Source organism: Anopheles funestus, chromosome X (genome assembly GCF_943734845.2).
Source record: "Anopheles funestus chromosome X, idAnoFuneDA-416_04, whole genome shotgun sequence".
Lineage (NCBI taxonomy): Eukaryota > Metazoa > Arthropoda > Insecta > Diptera > Culicidae > Anopheles > Anopheles funestus.
In genome coordinates, this window is record NC_064597.1 from 4,479,555 (window position 1) to 4,502,378 (window position 22,824).

General features: G+C 42.9%; 1 protein-coding gene across 2 annotated transcripts in view; it reads right to left on the minus strand.

Moving 5' to 3' along the window:
• LOC125765140 (uncharacterized) overlaps positions 1-16,218 on the minus strand; it is a 122,740-nt gene extending 106,522 nt beyond the window's left edge. The window contains exons 1-2 of one of the 2 annotated variants that reach the window (XM_049430047.1): positions 16,066-16,218; positions 12,619-14,197 (exon numbers count right to left, since the gene is read on the minus strand). In XM_049430047.1, coding sequence (XP_049286004.1) covers positions 12,619-14,113 — 1,495 coding nt within the window. In that variant the 5' untranslated portion in view covers positions 14,114-14,197; positions 16,066-16,218. Of the gene's footprint in view, positions 1-12,618; positions 14,217-16,065 lie in introns of both variants that reach the window. The other variant, XM_049430038.1, reaches the window with a different exon arrangement.
• Between the last annotated feature and the right edge of the window lie 6,606 nt (positions 16,219-22,824).

A 22,824-nucleotide genomic window follows, 5' to 3' on the forward strand; every position in this document is an offset into this window, starting at 1 on the left:
CAAACGCGGTCGAGTAATGTCAATCGAATACCTACAACGGCTGGTCCTTTTAAAAGGCTCACTGCTCGAGAAAGTAAAACGCTACAAAAAAAACAGAAAAAAACAAAAAAACACATTTCATTGGAGCGGAAATGCAAAATGTGTTTGCCCACAGTGCATGATCCGTCTTCGTTCGGCTCGAGCAATCTTCTAAAGAAAAGAGAGAAAAAAACAAACACACCCATTCCAATGGTTGAAAAACACTGAGTAAAAAGAAACGTTTAATTTCCTTTCGGAATTGAAGTGGAAGCGAAACAAAAACAGTGAAGCGGTCCGAGCGAAACCATTCTTAAGAGCCGCGGCCACTGACGAGCACCATTTATCACAAAACGGGCCTACCCCTAGAACCGGGGCCAAATGGCCATGTGCTAGCCGGCGTACGACAGTGAACGCGGTACGCGACCCCTTCGAACTGTGCACCTGGGTTTTCCGCGCGTGGAAAACCGGCAAAAGCCGCCCGTTCCGGGGACGATAAGCACTGCCAACCATGGCGAAACATGCGAATGGCTAGATAAGAAACACATCTAAACCCTTTATTCAGTGTGTGTATAAATGTGTGTGTGTGTGTGTCTGGACAGGTGCAAAGCGAGAGAAATAAGGGAAAACCCACACAAAAGCGAACGAAACAGAACAAGCACATAACACTCACGGTGTATATAGTGATTCAGCTTTTGCTGAATGAAGATGAAGATGAGCATTTAGAAAAGAAAGCGAATGGTACAAACAAACAAAAACCCCATCCAACCTCGTTAGAAGGTTAGAAGGAAGCTAAGGCAGCTAAGAATGGTGCAGGAAATTTGGTCTAGCTAACAGTGATGTACGAAAAACAACACATCCTACTTTCTTTTTTAATTGTTTGTGAGAAAATTACACGATGTGCTCGATGTGAATGTTTCAAGAGTTTTCACCGAGGTCGACTCGTTCCTATATAAAGTCAAGTTTATTACAGTTAATTTGTCCTATTCCTACAAGTTCATTTTCTGCTCTAAATTTGACGTTACAGTGCTTCCATGAAATATTTCATGAAAGATTTCACCTAACCTATAATTAATTCTTAATAAATGTGTTACAAATTTTAATTAGAGAAAATTGGATAGATTCAATCTCATCCAAAATAAACACCTGTGTAGTTTTTTGTTAAATATCACTAAACTATATGATTAGATACGTCGAAAGATCTCTGGTCAAAAAATATCTAAATAAAGTGATTAAACTAATTATGTAACACTTTTCTTATAATTTTATATAACTTGATTACTTTTTAGCATTCGATTGTTAGAAAAATAACATCGAAATAAAAAGAATAACGTTCATAAATTAAACTAACATACACACCTCTATATGATTGACAAAACGCCTAAAGGTATGCAATCCAAAGAACAAATTACCTTCTTAAGCGTCTCCATTGGACTTTTAACTATTTTTTATTCTGTAGTTTACCAATAAAACTAGAAAAAATTGTGTTCTTATTATGTTTTATTAAAAAAATATCTAAAAATTATTTGCACAATTGTTTTGACAAGTTCTCTACTCTAGTTTGCCTCGTAAATTCTCCCATTTAAACATTCTCGTATGCACATCAAATCAGAGCTGAGCATGTGCTTACACGCAAAGCAATAATGCGACCATTTTATTACCGAAAAATCTGCCAAAGTAAGGGCAAAGTATGCAAAATAATTTGCATAACCACACAACATTAAAACTACAACTAAATGTTCCTTTTTCGCCAAAACTACCCCGTCCCCTTCTCCCCTTTTCAAGATTTTACCCTCGTGACGTTGCAGTTCATCACTGTATCCAATTGACTCCCGTTTTTTCCCCCTTCCGCCCCAATCAAAAAACGACGGCAAGCTTTTCCTTAAAGGGGGGTTGGGAAAAAAGCACCCCTCTCCCCGCCCCCCTCCTCCCCCTAAAGCAAAAGGATGGACCTGAAAGCTAAAACTAAAAAACAACAAACGGCACACGGTATCACAGCGGCGAACGTCGCCAAAAACCGGGCCATACTCCATACGAATGGAGTTTTTACGAGTTCGCCACGATGACCCAATGCGTTCGCCTAACGTGAATGCATACCGAAATCACGCTTGCGAACCCCTTTTTTGGGTACGTGGGCCACCAAACCACATTTCTTGCAACCGAGGCATCACCGAGTTCAGGCAAATTAAGTTGAGATATTTACGGCGACCAGCGGCTGGAGACGGTTGTAGGCTTCGTCATACATAAAAATAGTTTGCTGAGAGGGGGGTTGGGTTTTTTTCCTGGCTGTTGTTGTTAGAACGAAAGGTTGACTAGATACTGCCGCTTTTACAAGACCTGGTAAGTGGTTAGTGGTGAACAGTATCCCACACACACAGACACACCTAAATCTCGGTACGGAGCAACCATTCCGAGGCGACTGACCGTAGTGCTGGTTGGCAAACTATAAGCGATGGCAGCCATCGCTAGGCTTTGTAAGGGAAGAACCACACGTCGGCAAAATAGAATAACGAAATTCTGCTCCATTCCGGAAAAAAACAGGGACATTGATGATAATGGTTATTAGCAAGAAACAAAGAAAAAAAAGCTTTATTTTTGACCAGTCCATTACAAAACCGTTCGGAAGATTTTATGAGTTAGTGACGGAAAAAACAGAGGGGTGGAGTATAATAATGTGAGCACTACTGCCCCCTTAGAAAGCGGTTGCAGATTATAATGCCTAGGCCTGCCATTTTTACTTCTTTGTGCTTTTTTTCTGTTGAATTTGCTTCACCAAAACTAAACGACCCTATCTGTCGATCGTCGATAACCGATGTTTAACCTTTAGCACAGTTGACCCTTTGACACCCCTGATAATCTGATTTTCCCGGACATTGGGCCCATTCCTGCTGCATTACTATTACTGAAACACTCTTTAGTTAAGCTAGGGAGGTGTACTCCATGCAAGTGGGTTTAATTAAGTTTGGCGTAATTTAATTTTGACTTTCCATTACTTTTTCACCGAACCCCACCCCATCCCCAAAATCCCAGAACGCTGGAAGTGTTAAGAGGACACTCTTCACCTCCCCAAAAAATACACTCCAGTGTGGGTGTGTGCTGGACATGTGGATTCCTTATCAAAAAGTCATCCGGTGATGGTAAATTGAGGTGATTTCCTTTTTCGTTTTTCTCTTTATGAAGAAAAGACTAAAATTTTTAATTAGATTTACAACAACTTCAGGCCCCCTCGATGATTAATACCATTCCTCGCTACTGGAAAATGGGTTTTCCCGACACTGAAAGTTTTGCTGCTACCTTCGAATATGAGTGAGTGAGTGACTTCTACCCTTTTTGGTACACCTGGATGCCTGGACAGAAGGGGCACGATTAAAATGAGTGAGACACGTCCATAGTCTACCCGATCCGAAAAAGATGTCCATTTCTCCCAACGAAAGTGATTAAAAGTTTGGGGGAAATTATCATTTCCCATAATGAGTGCTTCAACACATACAAAACGCTCACAAACACACACGCAAAAGAGGCACAAATACGCACACAACACAGATGAAAAAGCACCAACACGAATTTCCCTCCCCCATTTCTCATCTTAAGAGTCGTAGCTGATGGACGTGCGATAGCGACGGGTGTAGTACTTCAAGGTTCGACGACCCCGAAACGGTGGCTCAACGGTGTTCGCCAACTCTGAGGATGTCGGCGGATCCGATTCTCCCTCACCAACGGACGGCGGTCCACCCTGTTCTTTCGGCACATTTCCTTCAGTAACGGTGGACGTCTCTGTGGGCGATCCTTGAGAGCCTTTCGACACCGTATCCTCGGCCGGACGTTTCCCGGTCGGTGGTTTACCTTGGGTTAACTTCGTGAAGAGTACTTCCTCCACCACACTCGACATGCTCATCAGATTACGGCGGCCGGGTATGCTGCGTCTCAGTACCTCACCCGTGCCGGAAGTGGATGGTTCACCTTGCGGCGGGTTACGTTCCGCGTTATCCATCAGATAGCGTTGCCTGAGTGCGTCACCCGACTTCGGCAATAGGGAGTTGCAGTAGTTGTCCAAAAAGTTAGAACTCTCGTACAGCGCCTGGACACGATCACCACTCGGTACCGAAACCGACCTTCCAAGGATGGGCTTTTGCAGAATAGCCGAGTCCGAACCGGATGTCCACGGTGACAGGGTCGACAGTGTCCCAGTCGAACTGCCGGACGATGTTGAGCTGTCGGGGTTGAGTGTGTGCTGCGGTTGATCGTTGCACTCGGCCGGTGTTGCGTTGATTGCGCGCTGGAGTGTCGATGTACTCGCGTCGATCGTCGGTACGTCAATGGTCAACCTCGATGCGGCATCGCACGATCGTGCCAGCGCTAATCCGCGGGATTCGCCCCGTTGCAGTGACGCTCGGAAGCGTTCGAGCGCAAGCGTATCCAGACCGGCCCATTCGGCCGAACAGCGCCGTGCCCGTAACGGGCTGGATTGCCAGTTGGCGGTGCGGGAATGGTTTGATGAAGATGCTGCGCCAGATGGAGAAAAAGAGGGGTGATGGGACGCGCAGCGTTACCAAGGCAAAGGTATAATAAAAAAACACCATGGGTGGACATTTGTTTTGCGGAAGCAAATTTTCGCAGGGGTTTTTGAAAAGAAAGAAAGAAAGAGAGAGAGAGAGGGAAAAAGAAACAAACGGTACAAATAAAAATAAAAAAGGGACTTTTGTTCACATACAAGGGGAGAAGGAGAGGAGAAAAAGGAAGGTTAATGGAATGGGGGGTTTTATCCAATTGTTTTTTCTTCTAATGGTATGATCAAATAGGGAATGGAACCTATCGCTTAAGAAGCCACACACGAAGACACAGCGATGCCACTCTGGTGAACATAATGCAATTAAAAGGTAAAATTATTTAAATAACACTTCACACCTTTTGCGTCCGAATGAATGCAATGATTATCCGCACTTTCTCTCGCAAGTTTAGTTAGTGGGATTAGCAGCAGTTTCATGCACAATCAGAACCCATTAGTTGAACAAATAAGCGGATTGTAAAAAATAAAATTAACATCGCAAAACCCTGTTATCACGGGTGTCGGATTATTCGTGCTGCCTAAAAAAATATTTTTAGTTTTCTTTTGTTACAAAACACACACTAAAGAATAAAACACTCATCGTTAATTGACATAAAAAAAATATTTGTCTATTATCCGTGATATTCGATTATTCGGTACGAGTTGAGTGTTGATAAGAACGGATAATCGGATTAAGAAAAATTCTCTTTTCTTCAGCATATTTAATTTAAGAAAATTATCTTTTAATAACATATTTTAAAAATTGATATTTTGATTATTTTGTAAACTTTTTATCAGCTTTTAGATCAAATTCCTTCCAACTAGAAAATGACAGTTCCAAAAGCCACATATGACATAAGACCCTGCTAAAACCCAATGATGGCAAATAATGAAGACTTCAATTGTGAATAATACAATTTTGACCAAATTTTAAACAAAAATTACAAATTTGTTTGTCAACGCTAAACCACGGTAAAATAAAAATGTTAAAAAATAAATAAAATTAAACTATTATTATTCGTGTTATCCACTAATCCGGCGATGACTAAATCCCGAAGTGTACGTTTCCACTCTACTAAGAATTTTGTATGGAATTTTGTACCTATTTTATTCTTTGATCTAGTTCCAAAATTTCAAACCCTTCTCTTCCCAGGCGTACATTATTTACATTACAAAGAAAAACCTAAAATCTGGCAACAAAAAAATTGGCACCAAAATTTGGCAAAACAATATATTGTAATTTTCTTTTCCCACCCCCTGCTTGTAACAAAAACCATTCCTGCACGTGGGTGTACTGGCCAACAAAAAAAACAAACATTATTTGTTTTTGGCCTCTGTATACAGGTGCAGTTTACAGTTGATTGTTAATAAAATCAAAAACAGTTTACGAATGAACGCGAAAGAATCAACAACAACAACAAGAAAAAATCACACCATATTTCGACAAATATTTATAGAATGTTCTACATGAGTTGACACACATCGGTTTTGTTTTTTTAACCCCCTTTTGTATTACTTTAAAATGTAACGGAGCTGAAATGGATTAGAGAGCGATTTTTATTTTTTTTTTTTTGAACAAAAATGAAACAGAAAATTTTCATACCACTTACCAAAGGAAAAGTGGAAAATTTACACCCTTTCCGTAATGATTGGATTCTGATTTCCGCACGTTTCAAATCGGCCTATAAATCAATCCAAGAAATTAGAAGTTGCACACCCCCGCGCCTCCACGCAACGAAAAACGATGTTTGCAGGGATGTCAAACTCTTCCACGCAGCAACCACGCAACAAACCCATCCTCTCTTAAAAGGGAAGGATACAGATGTGATTCGGTGTAAGGATTTGATGCGGAAAATGTGCAAAATTAGCACCCACTTCGCGATGCACTTTGGAATGTGGAAAACGCCCATCAACGTACGGCAATAAAAGCTTAGCGTTTGTGTAAGCACAGCTGACCAACCGCACGTTTTCCACCACGCAAAATGTATTTTGTTTTTGCAAATATCATTTTTTCCCCTTCCCGTTTTTATTGTGCTTTTTGTTATTTTGTTTTGAAGCGTTACAAATCAAAACTCCTCTATACAGCAAAAAACATATCCATCACGTTGCACCCTTGCGGAATCATTAACGCTTCCTTTGCGGGCCATGTTTGTGCGGCGTTGGGGATTATGATCAGAGGGTGCTAATGCATTTTTGTTAGATTCTCACACCACTCTTCGGTCGTACGATTGCGCCCACCGGCGTTGTGTATTATTGTGCCGTGTGCGGTAAAAAGATGATGCACTTTCCTTCACCCTTAGGTTGTGCTTGTTTGTTGATGGAAGAGATTTTGATCGTACGGAATCAAAATTTTCTTTGATTTTGCTGCATTTCGCAGCATCCCCGTAAGCACTATAAAATGTGAATATTTATGATACAGCGCGTAAAATGCTTACAAACACACGTACGCCGTCCCATGCAGCAACATGCGTACAACAAGGGCACGTTGGTGGTAAAACACTTATTTAATGTTTTTTTTTAATTCTTTTCCCCTTCACGCAAACCATCACCATCACTAGAAGCTCTGGTAGGAAGCTGGATTTATTTAAACGGTCACAAAAATTTCCCCCTTTATCTCGCCCGACTTAAAGGGCATTTCCAGCGAAAAACAAACGAACCCCTTTATGGGGGGTTTTGTGAAAAAAAAATTAGGGGTGCCACTTGTGCATATGACTAGTTGGCGCTGGTTGAGGTTGATGCCGGTGACCGATGAACGATTCATCAAACGATTTCAAACCACACCTACACCGCTGCATCGGTTTCGATTTCGCAAAACGGGTATAAAGTTTCGGTTTTTAATTAACAAACAAAAACACTTCGTTACAACTTTTGCTACTTCACAACGTGCGTACGGTGAAGTGATCGTTTTACACAGTTGCAACATTTTGAAGGGTTTTTCGGGATGATACAGATTCTGTATCCTTCCCCCAATTTCACCCTCTTTCTCTCTTTCAAACGAAAAAAAAAATGGGATTAAAAATGTTACAGTAATGAAATTATCGCATTTGTTCCATTTGAACAATGAAGCTCATTATAATGCATCCTCCACCTCCCTTCTCCCTCTTCCCCCACCTCCCCCCCCCCACCTCACCCTCCTTAAAAAATTATAAAAATGCAGAAAAAAAACTGAAGGGCGAAAAAGGGCAAACAAAGTGTATTGATACGCTCACGAACAGGAGATGTTAATTTTTGCAATTTACAGTAATGCACAAAACACAAGATGCAGTACGAAAAAAATAAAATTAATAAATTAATAAAATAAAAAGATTCTTCGTTTAATTTGTGCTTAAAATAACTTATACTACTAACACAGACAATATTAATGATTTTCTTTTCAATACCTTTTTTGATGTCAAAAAATAAGAATAATTAAAATAATTTGAAACAAATAAACCTATTCTTTTGCCGCACACTGTATTGAATTAATGTTTTTTTACTGTAAATGGTAGAATTTGTCTGTCTGCTTTACTTTAAATAATTTTAATTAATCCTTCCTTTTGACACACACCCTTCCTTTCCCTTGAAAAAGCGATGCCGGTTTTACACGACAGGACCTGGACTCAAATTTCATCTAGACCGTCTCCCTAATTTAGTAAGCTAGAAAAGGCCAGCTTGACATCTAATGTCGTTAAACCAAGAAGAAGAAAACTTGACACATCAAAATTCTTTGACTTGAAGTTTGATTTCGTTAATTCATTCGACTAAGGAAAAAAGACACTACATGAAAAAAGTTTTGAAAATAATTTAATTTAATAATATTCATAATTTAAAAAAGACTTTTTTTAAATCGTTTTTAAATCGTTTTTTGAATGAATGCGGCTAAATAGCGCCCCTTTAGTGACGTCTAGTGATAGAAAAAGAAAGAAAAATAATCGTTCTATTTCATTACTTTTTTATTACTCATTTTGTTGCATTTGTTTTGTCTATTACTGTACCCAAGAGTTTCCAACTTCGAAGCATTGTTTTTTAACCATTTTTTTTTAATTTTTTTTAACACACAATGAAGGTAAAGATTAAAAAAATGATTAATACCTGTGTGTAATAAAAAAATAGCACTTCATTTAATAACAAAACAACAACAAAATAAAGCAAAAGCGATGGATTGGAGAACAACAAAAAAACAATCTACCACCCTCTGAAGCTTCATTTACTCTACAGCTTATCCCGGTTATTCAGCGGATGCGAACGGAAATGATGATGACAAATCGGTCACACAGGTGTGAGTGTACATGCTATGTATATATCCCCTTGTGTGTGTGTGTATATTAAGTTGCAAGGTTTTGCGGGAAAATTATAGCGAAATAGTATCAAATTTCGCTGCGTCAAACACGTTCTAACTGGTACGGGGGGACCAGGTAGTCTCCGATGTGGTACGGGTGGGTGAGTAATTTTGAAATTAGCTATTTCAATTGCAACAAAACGACCCCCTACCCAATTTGCTGCATGCATGAGATGGGATCGGTGCTGACAGTGCGACTGGCGAACACGGGTGGTAAAAAAAATAGGTGAAGGTACTTCATGCGGTTCATGATTATAACCTGCACTCGGTGGTTAGTTTTAGTGTGGCAGTGTTTTTTTGTGTACAAGCTTTTTGCATCACTAAAACAGTATGTAAACGCTTCCGAAAACCGATCAATTATTATTTGACGTTTCTGGTGAATTCGAATTATTATTTTACAACAACCCTGCTTCGTAGAAGACAAAAAAAGCTGTTCAAAAATATTTTTATAATATAATATATTTTAATATATTATTTAATAATAAATTTTTAAATTTTAATTTTAATTATTTCGTTTTTTTTTCCTTCCCTAGTTTAATCATCAAAATAATTCGATTTATTTTAATAATTATTTTAACTTTTTTTGTAAAAGATCTTTTCTTTAATTATTAATAAATAATTTAAAAAAAGCAATTTACGAATACAATAAGTTAATAAAAAACTTAATTTGAGATAATATTGAATTTTACAATTAAAAAACTGCAAAATTTACAATATTTAACAAACTCATCTCTCCGAATAAAGAGAATAAAGAGTGTCGGAAACACTTTCAAAGTGCACACAACCAACTCAGGCACATGTGGAAGAAAGTGGAACTCACACAAATAACCTTCATCTATGGTGGATTTTCTTTGAGGAATGGGGAAGGAAATGGTATGTAATTGATATTTAAATTACATGTCAGTTTTTTCCAAGCGTCACCCATCCACATTAGCACCTTCTGTGCAGGTTTTCGTTCTTCTCACCTCGTAAACCAGGGTGTCTTACTTCGCTATTTGAACTGCTGTAATGATTTCATTTAAAAACTGTCACACTAAAAAGCAAAAAACGATTAAAATGTCAAACGCATTTTTTTTTGCAATCAACGCTAAAAGTTGACAGATGATCCCCAAACAAAAAAAAATACAAATAGTCGATTAACATGTTCAAGTACAATAAATGTAATTTAAATCGATTAAAATGTAAATGCGGGATCTTATTTACAATGGCAAACGTAACAACTTCACCAATGCATGTAATGGAATAATCAGCAACAAAGATGAAGAGATGTTACGATTGCACTTAATTTAAAAAAAAAAGATTTTAGCTACCTTTTTGTCTCCCGTAGCTTCCTCACGGCACACGCCACAGTTTGATGGACGACGCCCGGATACAAGATAGAGCGCAAAGATGTATGCGTTTGCTAGATGCTTTTGTTTGATGGACGAGTGACAAACGTTCTATACAGTGCATCTGTGGTTGATGACACACGGTACACACACGGTTTCGGTTTTCTTTCGGTACGCGCGCACGATTAATTTAAAAAAAAACCCATACCAAGTCACACACACACGGTGTGATTTGCAATTAGCGCTTCTTCATTAGGCCCGATACCCGCACACACGATAGTTTATGGAACACACGATACGCCGCAACAAACAAACACACCGTCACACCGGTGTGTGACGCGCGACGATCACCGGCAGAATCCGATCATCAGATGCAGATCTGCGTACCAGCGATAGCCGCGTGCGTGACAGATAACGCACACCTTTATGACGCATACACAAAAGGTAAAATATTGGCTTGGCTATTATCATTTATTTTGCATGCGTTGATGCATTTTGCTACTAAAGATATCACTTATTATCACTTTTACATACACTCTCACACACACAACACACACGCATGCAACACAATCACACAGGGACACAGAAAAGTGGCTTCACAGCACTGCCGGTGGATGGTACACGCGGTACGCGTTTCTTTCGTTACACACACGACGCAACCGGGAATGTCACTACGGTACGGAACGACCCCGAACCGGAACAGCCCTGCCCTGGTACGGGAGCGACCGGGAGCAAACGGCCCAAAAGTGCGGCACCAAACGCTAGAAACCAACTGACGCTTCTTGCTGTCGGCGGAGCCCAACCAAGTCGCTGTCGTGGCTCGTGCGCTAGCAAACACCGGAGCCCCCGAACCCGACCACGAGCCGAACCGACCACGAGGTTATCCTCCACAGTGCGCGTTCCAGTGTGCGTGCGCGAGAGCGAGATGGTGCCATCTTGACTCTTACGGTACGGTTAGTGACACAGAGACACCGCCGTGCCCCTTTGTTTTTCGCACCTGTCCGCACCGACGGTGACCGTTTTCTGTTAGTTCGTTTCGTTTTAGATCACATTCATGCGGGGGAAGGGTTTTTTAGATACGTTTTTCGAACAAAAAAAACGGTTACTGGTGCGCCTGCGTCTGAATATACCCCCCCCCGGTCGGTCGGTGTTTCCGGTCGACCGTGCCGAGCCCAACGAATGAGTAGAATCAAAACAAAACGGCTCGATAAACAAACATGCTACCGCTTTAACTGCAGAAGGTAGGTTCTAGGCTACCGATTGCTACCCAAAAGCAACATCCCAAAAAAACCTTCCCTCCACATTTGCCCCTATCAACTTGCGGGGTTGAGTTTTGTGTCTGTAATTACCAGATTCCCTTTAAAAAAAATCCCAACACGCAATGTTGGAATATATCACTACTGGAGACATTGCTTACGGGGTTTTTTTTTGCCATTTAAAACATCGTTACTCTATTTCACGTGCTAATCACCTTCCCTTTCCATGTTTGTGGTGCCACCTGTTCCGGAAATGGGAATAACGCACCTTATCCCTGGGCGAGTGTTTTGTCATGGCAGGCTGAGCTCACCAAAGTGAGAAAGTGGACGAAAGGAGTGAGGTATCAAGAGCCTAAGCTCACAAGATCTACTTGAGAGCTAGCTCACATATCGTGTACTAATCGATGCCCTTTTTGGTGAAATTATTTCTTCAATGTCGATACAGACGATACAGAGCTATCAAGAGCCTAAGCTCACAAGATCTACTTGAGAGCTTGCTCACATAACGTGTACTAATCTACACCCTTTTTGGTGAAATAATTTCTTCAATCTAGGTACAGAACATTCTTTCCGCTTTTCTTTTCTTTTTTCCACCTTAACGATAATTTCTTCTTAACGAGAGCTAAAACTGGAGAAAATAACTCACATTTAGCTCACCCCAGTAAAGACCTATATGAACACAACACAAGAGCTATGACCGTCAGCATAAAACCGCACAATATGGTATCCGCTTCCGCCATCACACCGCATGCCGCCTGTTTGTAACGGGAGCCCCTTGTAACGCTTGGGTGATCAACCGTAACGCATCAAGCGTCATTCTGAGCGGTGAACACAAAGTGCCGATTTCCATTCCAGCCAAGCTTGGTTTGCATGTATGTACACCAACCCTTCTCGTCATACGTTAACACGATTTGCCGAAGTACTAACAACATATAATTCCCAATCCCCCGCTATTCGTATTAGCAACCATCTGTGTTACAGTTTTAATTACCCGGGTTTTTTTTCTTAGGATTTGTCCATTTTGCGAATATTCGTTCCCACAAAAAAAGCTTTATTACAGCGCAACACATTAGTCACGACACGAGACCATTCAAAATATACATTTTGCTAACACGTATGTACAATTGATAAGTTCAGCAGTATAGCAACACTTACCGTTACTGATCGCTGCACGTGAGCTGCTGTCTGGAGTGTCGTTCGATTGTCCACCGCGATGGCGCGTCCGACCCCGGCGCTTCTGCGATCCAGATCGTGAGGAGCTTCCGGTGCGGTGTTCCTCACTTTTAGGGCCGAGCTCCGTGTCCGATGTGGAGGAACTGGATGCTGATCGGCGCCCGTTACGTTGCCCAGGTCGATAAGGATTTGTTGGTGAGTGGTTACGTTCGGACGATAACGATCGACGGTGGGGTGAGTTGACGCTAGCGCCAACACTTACACTACGTCTCGAGCGACGCTTCCGGTGGGTTGTTCCATTCTGGTATGGAGTGGATCCGTTTACCGGAGTCGCTACTTCTGGTGGTCGGGATATTCGTATGCTCGGCGCATCCTGACGAATATCTTCCGTTTGTAGATCGTGCGATAGCATCACCCTCGAGAGGAGACCATCGATATGGTTTATTTCTCGTTCATATCTAAAAAGCTCCCCTTCCCCATTGTCCATCGGTCGTGGACGTTCAGTCCGTCCGTCTAGCTCTACCAACCGTTCCGAGTCTGGGGCAGTTGACGGTAGCTCACCATTTTCTCGTTGCCGTCTTCTTAAGCTACTCTGGGTATGGAAGCTTTCCTCACGTACCATCAGCGTACCGATGTTGCTCCTCACCAGCTTGTAAATTTTGGGACGTGGTTTGATTGGGGTGGTTGATGGTTCGGCTGGGATCTCTTCGATGGTGACACCGTCTGCATCTGGCTGCGCTGGTGGATCATCTCTGGCTGCTGGCAGTACGAGCTGTGGAACGGCCGGAACCACCAGCTGTAAGTCTCGTCCGTCGTCCTCCTCCGTTGAGCTACGGCCGTAGAATTCACTGATGCGTTCGAGAATCGAACTGGACCGACTGGCCAACGAACGGCGCGATCTGCGACGTATGATTGGTGGAGCATCCGGCACACCAATAGCATTTGCCGACTTGCTCTTCTGCAGTGATCCTCGTCCATCCTCCACGTCTGCACCGTTTATCAGTCTGTATTGTGAACCGCTGGTTGACAGCTTGTGGCCGAGTCCTTTGTTTTGTAGTTGATTGAAGATGTCAGCTAGCGACTCACCGGACGTTGAGAGTTTCTCCTTCACCAAGGATGTGCGTGATCGTCGATAGCGTCCCGGTCGTGTGTCAAGTTCTCTGGAGCTGCTACTACTCTGCAGCAGTACCGATTGCTCGGCAGGCACTCGTCCAACATCGGAACCGTCAGAACGGATGACACAGTCTGGTTGATCGACTTCTACCATCAGCTCGCCGCTAACACCATCGTACAGCTGTATCTTTGGAAAGCTTATGTTGGGTGAGGAACTGGACGTGGTGAGTTCCCACTTCCAGCTCTTCGGTTTCTTCAGCGCCAACCGAAGCAAATTGTCGGCGCTGAGCAGATTGTTGTTGTTCGCATCGCAGGACCCTTCGTCACTAGCCGTGGTAGCAATGCTGTGTCGGTAAGACATCATTGCGGCACCAGATTTAATGTCCACCCAATTAAAGTCTTTCCGGTCGCGAAGTGTTCCATAAGCTAATGCATCACCAACAGCATCCTGTCGGATGAAATAAACACTGCACAACGTTACACACGATTCCCCGGGGCGGCGTGGCAATAATTCCTACCCCGAGAGGCCTCTGTCGTTTCAGAATCTGTTCGTCGTCGTCTATCATATCAAGACCTCCGTATCATCTGACTGCTTCTTGCCAATGAAACCACCCAGTACGAGATCGTTTTTATTCGTTTTTTTTTATCTCTAGCAACGATGAGCAAAGCCTGCGTGCAACGTGATCCTCCGTTATAGGTCGTTATACTTTTACGAGCGCACCGATCACAACCGAATCCGCCAGCTGGTTCCTACAGGTTGCTTTGTCTAGCGCAAAACCTACACCGTACACGCTATTTGTGCGACCCGCTTCGCGCGAAGACACTGTCTTGCCAAAAATAGCTTGACCGCGTGGCTTCTGAACGTGGTTGCGACGAAAGCGAGAGTGACGTACGACGGTCAGTGTGCTGCATGACGTCGTCAGAGATGTAAGTTGTTGTTTTTTTTTCTTTGAGGTTTGAGCGTGAAGTGTATTCGTGTGGCGGTTTGAAGATTCCACATCTTGTCTTCAGCAGAATCGGGAACATCAAAGCGTATGCTGGCACGTGTGTGTCTACGTGTTCGTCTACTTTGCCTAAACACTGGTCGCAAGGTCGAGGATGAGCATGAGCACGATCGTACGACGATTATTGATTATTTTGTTTCCAACTCGCCTAGAACCAGCTCTAACAATTTCAATACAGTGTCAAAATTGGTGTCGAAAGGTTGAAGAAAAAAATTGTATATGAACTGTTTGGACTGTACGTGTCAACAGCCATCAATCGTAACAAATGCCACACTACGGACGTCAGTAACTGGTGAAAGGTAGTATATATATCGATGTCAGATAAACATCTAGAAGCACCGTTACCGTCTAAAGTAAACAATATCAGCTAAAGGCGCGAAGGCCAACGGCGGCCCGTAACGCACCTAATCTGACATCGCCGACATAAAACCACTGTCAAATGGTTTGTTTTTGTGTGGGGAGAACAAGCGAACAAAAAGTCAAAAATTCATCTCTCAAAAACTGCCATCTTTCCAAGGCCATTCCTATATCTGCCCAGGTCTGGTACCTGCGGTTTGGCATTCGCAGGGCCATCACCTTGCCGAACAGGGTCAACATTACGTGTGGTTGTGTGTTTCCACCGTTTTCATCTCCAAAAGAGGGACCAAAAATAAACTACTGAATTATTATTTTAAAAGCGGACACCAGGTGACGTACATACTTCAGGCACTGTCGTCATTGCTCAGGTAAAGGCATGGCATTACTTATACTACGCGAAAATCCGTTAGCAACAATAATTTCCCTGCCTCATTTCATTCATCTTGAGACGTGCTAACGTACTACGTGCTGTTGTTGCTATATGAACGTTCTGCCTGTGTGCTTACTGGCAAACAAAATTGTAACTTTGCTATCGCGTTCTCCTCCGCTAGACCTCCCGTATCTGCTGACCGTACGCCAGTACGGGCCGGTAACTATTTTTACCCCAAAACAACATTAAAAACTCAAACCACTGGTACAACTGGTACGGATCATCGGACGCATCATTGGGCGCATTTGCATAGCACGAGGTTCCTTTTCCCCTTTACGCTGTTTCGGTGAGTAGCTCAGTGTAGCTGACTCTGACTTTGGTTAGCACGCGCTCCGCTTTGCTGCCATGGAATGTAGTCGGGGTCGTCTATCTCGGTCAGATAATGATCACGTCAACATCAAACACGAAACAGATTCTGAAACGCATCCACTTAGTGTCTTGCCACAACGGTAGGACATCTTTTGCCAGGTTCACGGTTCCACATACAAAAAAAAATTCTCCGCTTCTCATACACACTAAGCCTACCAGACGTTGGAAAGCCTCACAGCACAGCCTGGATAGCGTTACACCCGTGCAGCACGACACAGGGGCTTTCACCGTACACGGCACGTTCGATTTTACGACTGAGCCCCCGATACGACGCGTACCGCACGCGAAAAAATCGCCCCAGGTCAGGTTGGAGCAGGACCGCGCGTACGAATTTCAAGCGTCAGACAGGGACGGGGATGCGCCAATGCGGGATGCGCGAGCTGCGCAAGACGCGTGACGTGCGAGCCGGGACATAACAATGTTGCCGGTTGCGGATAAATAAGCAAATTCCTTTACGGAAACTCCCACACGAACACACGTAAACACCGAAGAAGGTGTTCGAAAATACGCGCGCAGGATCCAGACAAGGTAGCGCAGCATTGTGATGAAGCGCATAGGTAAAACACACGCCGAAGGACAAGATGAGCGAAGTTAGCGGCTTGCATACTCTGTCCGCAGCCCATCCTTGACGGTCAATGTGAAGAGCATGCGGAGCATGTGAATGCATGCACGGTACATTTGCGCATGACGGTTGCATATTTATTATTATTGGACGATTCCCTTCCCCCAACAAGAATTCCCAAACCGTAACGTAGGACGTTTTGTGGGAAGCCGGTCCTACGCATTCTTGTACTGAATGTCTGCAAATAATGCTTTGTGACGTTCGTGAAATCTGCGATACGGTGGGAGCTAGGTCCTATGCTGACGGATGAATTTATTCTTAACTGTGAACATAACGAGAGAAAATCACAAGTTAAGCTACTAGCACTATTATTTTGGAACAATGGAAGTAATAGAGATTTCTGGAAGTAATAGAGATTCTTGTGGGAATCCACGATAATGGATCAACTTGAAGTACTAAAACATTAGTGTTGGTAGAATCCGATTCGTGACTCTCAACGAATCTGTTGGACATTATTGAATTTTATTGGACATTATTGTTCCTAATGGTTTAAGAATTCTTACTAGTTTAGACGGCAGAAGTTGGGAATAGTGAGCGATGAGAAAGGTTCGGCGATATCAACAATTAAGAACGAATTCCGAGACACAAACGTAGATTAGGAGATGTTGAAGTCGAACATATGACAACACGAGTTCAAAGATCTCTCGCAGAGCGAAAGTCCTTCTTCTCGTGTGAGGACGTAGTTCATTGAGCAGGAGTGCCCAAACAAAGGATGATTGGGCTATTACTCGACATCTTTCGAGGGATCCTAAACCCAGCAGTTCTAATTGTATAGTGAAGGCATGAGGTTCAAATGTGGTCCAAGTTCGAGGATTGGAAGGTGGAGGACAACATTACTGAGGCGTATTCCAGAATTGGTAGGATCAATATACAATATAGAGATTCCAATGCTAGCGGGTCTTTGAAATCTACGGGCAGATGTAGATCATGTTAAAGAAACAATGACGGAAAAATGTTGAGCGAAGTTGCGAAGAGTCAAGGCTGACTAGGATTATTGGAGATCTTGAATCTTGGAGATCTTGGATCTTGGAGACCTTGGATCTTGAAGATCTTGAATCTTGGAGATCTTGTATCTTGGATCTTGTCAACTTCTGGGTTTAGAATCCCTCGAAAGATCTCGAGTAATAGCCCAATCGCCTTTTGTTTGTGCAGTCCTGGGGATCTTGCATCTTGGAGATCTTGGATCTTGGAGATCACAAAATTTATTCTTGAAGAAGCTTAACTAATTTGACCATTCTGAACTCCATCCTACAATGCCTTCACTACCTCCTGATTATACCTGACGCAATGTCTGAACAGAGTACAAGGACTTTCAGAAATTGGCTAATTGCGGCATATAACTACGACTTAATAAATAATAAAAAATATGTAAATATGTATGACGATACTGTCGTCCAGTGTGCATATGGAGATAAAGAAATTATTCTATTAAACAATATTAGACATTGAGCCATGCGCTTCCGAGCACATATTCCTACCCTGATAGTGTTTGTTTTTCTAATCCATGTCGTTTATTAAGGTTGCTTACCTCCTTAATGCAGCACCAAGTGCAAATATAGCCTGGTTTTTATACACAGCATTCCAAGCCGTAAAATCATGCCCTAATGTCTAATGGACGCAAACACACCCTACCCTAATGTAGGTATATACCTACAGGCAAGACACACATACACACTAGCCCCATTCAAAAGCAAGCAGCAAAGCGAGAGTGATGGCGCAAGATCTGTTTAATTACGCCACTGTTCTGCCAACTGTTGTACTTTGCACGCCCAGCTCAAACTCCACTGTATCCGGTACTGGGGGAAGGCGCAACCTTGCCAAGGAAAATGTGTAACAGCTGTACCAAAGCAACTCAGGGATTACTCCCTATTCTCTGGATCTATGGCTGTGCGGGTGTGTGTCTGTGTCCTGGTGGGTGTTGGTGTCTGTATCCAACCAAGGATAATGTAAGCCCAACGCATCGACATCGAACAATGGGCACAGGAAGTTTGTCGAACAGCAGCACAAGAATGCAATGAATAGACATACACAGAGCCACACGCATAGTAGTGAACCAAAAAAAAGGAACACGTCCAGAGATAAGAGAGAGAGAAAGAGAGAAAAAGGAAAAAAACTAACAAACTTCCTTCTAACAAGTCTAATTAAAATCGCACAACTTGCTAGGGCGTTCTGTAGGGCAGTGGTTGGTGTTTTTTCCTTCTGGAGTTCGCCCACCAGTAACACACCACGGGTTGAAAGAAAACGGCGAGGAAAATACTCTTCCTCCCCTACTTTTGCTAACTTTCCTCACCTCTTTCCACTTCCTACTCCCCCCCACCCCCGGGATTCTTACTATCAAAAAGAAGAATCAAAAACGAATACCGAAAGGGCTTAAGTAATCTGCTAGTTTTCCTGCTTTTCTTTACGAGCTATCGCACTTATCTTTTTTTTTGTCGTCTTCTTTACTTTACGTCCTGCTGAGCGAAGAAGTGATGTGAGTTTTAGACAGGGACGGGGCCCCGGGGGGGAAGATAAGCAGGGGGATACGAAGCTTCTTCGCTTTTACTGCTAGTTATTATCGTACAGCATGCAACGAACAAGGGGCGGTTACAAACAAACTTATTATGTTTACAACGTATCCAAGGGAACTATCGTGGCCCCTTTGACAGTGAAAACAAACTGGTTCCTTACTGTTTAAAAATAAATTCATATCCAATTAAATGGCGGAAAGTTTTCTCTGCTTACAGCTCGAATACAAACATTCGCAAACACATTTTAATGGTAATACCTTTTTGTTTGCGTGAATGCGATCACACATTTAAACTGGTGAGCTGGGTTGTGATTAGTGTTGGTTCAAGAGCGAAAGAGGCTCCCATTTAAAAATTTCCTAAGGCTATAGCCTTACCTTTTTTTGGGAAATTTTGCAAAAATTTTAAAAATTGTTTTTTTTTAATGCAAATTTGTTGCAATAAGTTTCTTTTCACTCGAATAATGCTTTGAAAAAGAAAAAGAACAAAAAATCAGAAAAAAATTTTAAAAAAATTTTCCACTCGAAAATTTCATAAGGCTTACCCCTTGCCATTTTTTTGAGAAATTTTGCAAAAAAAATTAAATTGTTTTATTTTAATGCCAATGGGTTGTAATGAGTTTCTTTTCACTCAAATAATGCTTGAAATAAAAAAAGAATAAAAAATAATCTAAAAATTTGAAAATTTTCTAGGGCTATAGCTAGTGGATCAAGAGCGAAAAAGGTATTTCAATCGCTCCGCTCATCTTATTGTGCGCGCACCCGCACAGCCCACGGGAAAAAGAGGTAGCTGTATCGCAGGAATCACTCCTGCGTGCAGCGCTCCGTGTGGTGCGAAACTTTACTCCTGGGAGCGCATCGCACAATCGCTCCTGTGTGCAGCGCTCCGTGTGGAGCTACCTCAAACGCACCGCACACTTTGGAGAGCGAGAGCGATGCGCTCCGCTCTTGCAAAAGAGCTACATGACCCAACACTAGTTGTGATTAATCACATATGTACAGCTTCACAGCAGCAAAAGATTGATACTGTCAGCTTCAAGGTACGCCGTTCTTACCTTTGAGCTGATAGTATCACACTTCCTTAAGACACAACCATCCAGTAAGTGCAAACACCGACAAAACAGCACAACTACGAACAACACACCTTGCTTTATTCCTGATGCCACGGGTAACCGTTCTTCTTCTCGCTACAAGACGAAGAAAACTGTAATAGAAAAAGCAACCCTCAGCAAGGAACAAAGCAACTCGTTACATCCGGTTATCTAAACTTTTACTCCTTTCCTTTCCAGCGAGAAGCTGAGAAAACAAGATTTAAATGAAGCAACAACAACTGAAAAAAAAAAACTACCCAGTGGCAGAATGATGAAAGACACACACGGTTACTCCGACGCAGTGTGCTAAAGGTAAACAACTTTCTCCTCTGGACAAGTTTGCTCGTTTCTCCGTGGCGCTAACTTTATCAAACGATTGCTAGTGTACTTCCTGGTACTGGGTTGTCCATCTCGGCAGAGTCTCGGTCACTTCTTACAGCCCTCGCAGTTAGACGCTAGAAGCGAAGGAACGAAAAAGAAAACCGACCAACGAGGAGGAGCCAGATGTTTTTCAAACGATTTGTATCAAGCAAAACAACCCATGAGGTTGGGCTTGGAATTGAATTTTGGGGCAAAGAATTCGTCAGAAGTAAACAAACTTTGCAATACCACTCTCTCCCGTCCATACTAAAGACCCTTTCCACCACTACACAAAGAGTTCCCAAGAAAAGAAAAGAAATGTCTGGAACGTCCAATGTGACCAGCCTGGTGTTTTATTTTATTTTTTTTGGGGGGTTGGCAACATTAAATGAAAACGCACATCGAGATTGTGTGATGGCACGTAGAAATTAATTAAATCCACTTTCTTTATTCCCTTACATTCCCTTTTCTTAGCACCGAGTCAAAGAGCAATAAGAGCTTTAGACGAGTGTGGGTAAGTGAAAAAAAACTTGACATACGAACACTTTACCCCGGCGTAATCGATGAAGACTTACTGCCGGATTAGAAGTATGGTAGGTCTTTGTGAGCATGTGGAACGGTGTACATGTGGTGGAAGGGGGTGAATAATTTGCGAAGACTGTCGAAGCGAGACTGACAGATGACGGCCGGTAGCCGTGAGCTAAATCGATCAATCGAGCACGTAGGACATGTGACATTCCAGCGGGCTAAAGTTAGCAAGTAATCGGTATCCTGACACATCGACGACCACCAACCCACTGGGGGAGGTAGACGAATATCCAACAGAGTATCCTTCCATATGTAGCGTGTTCCCCATCTACACCGGTGCGCAGACTCGGCAAAACCAGCTGATCGAATGAAACAGGACAATGAAACAAACCCGAATCACAAGTACGCGAAAGTGATCTAAAGTGCGACAGGATTCATGAGGGATTTTAGATGTAAGCCTTAGTTAGGGGCCTTAGTTGAAGAGCAAGCCGTTCCGAAGTTGTTTAGCTAAAGAAATCTAAGAGCATTATAAACCAAGTTCCAATGAAAGATTACGTCGAAGCAAATCACATCGGGATATTGGGAGGTACCTCCAGTGACTTCCTCAAAATTAAGTCCACCTCGTGAGAAGTCACGCACGCCTAGCCTAGTGTTGGTAGTTAATCCAGGTCAGATTATACCTAACTGCTCGCTCCTCTACATACGTCTATTAGCTGCTACCGGACCTCCATCACTATAATCCGACCATTTTGGCCATTAGCTTCCTCACTGCACCAATAGCTCGCTTTGTGCAAACTTCTCGGAAGTTCATCAGCATTATCGACCACCGAAAAATCCGCCAACTCCCGCCCCCCCCTTGGTGAGCTTTTCGTGTGTAAAGCTACATCAGCTAATTGAAAGCAGCTTTTCGATGTTGCCAACTCATTACCTGTTCCGCACTACCTCCAGCAAAGTGCGTACGTTCGACAAGGTAGTTTACATCAGGACGTGGATCTATTTCTAGCTACAATTCCGCTAACTTCCCAGCAACAGGTGGGTTTTGGCATCTTTTACCAACCAACCCCTGGCACGTATCTGGAAGTCGTGACATAGTCGTGACGGATTGATGGTAGAATGCCTAACGGACTTTGAGCTTCCTGTTTTCGACATCACACCATCACGATCCCAAAATCGGGGAGGTGGCGGTTTCAATGCGTTCAACGGCGTGTTTGCACCATTGAACGTTATTGGTCGCGTCCTGCCGGCTTGAAGTACCTCACATATCCGGACAAAGAGTTTTGGGGACGGAAATGATGGTTACAGGGTAGAAACTTTCACCAACAGGTCACCCCAAGTTTCGCCCACAAATCGTTGGTAGGCAGGGATTGTGTTTCGGCACTGGAGGGATGAATGATTTATCATCTACGCCTTTCGCCGATTGCTCAATCTTGAAGTTTGGTGCAGTTGGGGACGTTGGAACCGGGAAGGGTGGTCCTATTTTAATGACACTTTGCAACCTCAGTTCACAGAGGTCGTCACAGGGGACCTCTTCCTATTCCAGCCCAGTGAGTACCCAGTCGTTGTGGACAATGAGTTGGAACACACGCACACACACACACACACTCACACAGTCACTCACAAAAACTTACTCCATCCCATCAAAAGCCATTTTCTGCAGGACGAATGATAAATGTGACCTAAAACCCCCCGGAACGAGCCGTCTCGTTTTCCCCGCGGGTAGCCCAGGGATAGGAACCAGGCGTAGGCGGCTTTCCACATAAAAAAGGGATCTTAATAGCACGGGTAGCGGGAAGAAATGCCCAAATCGA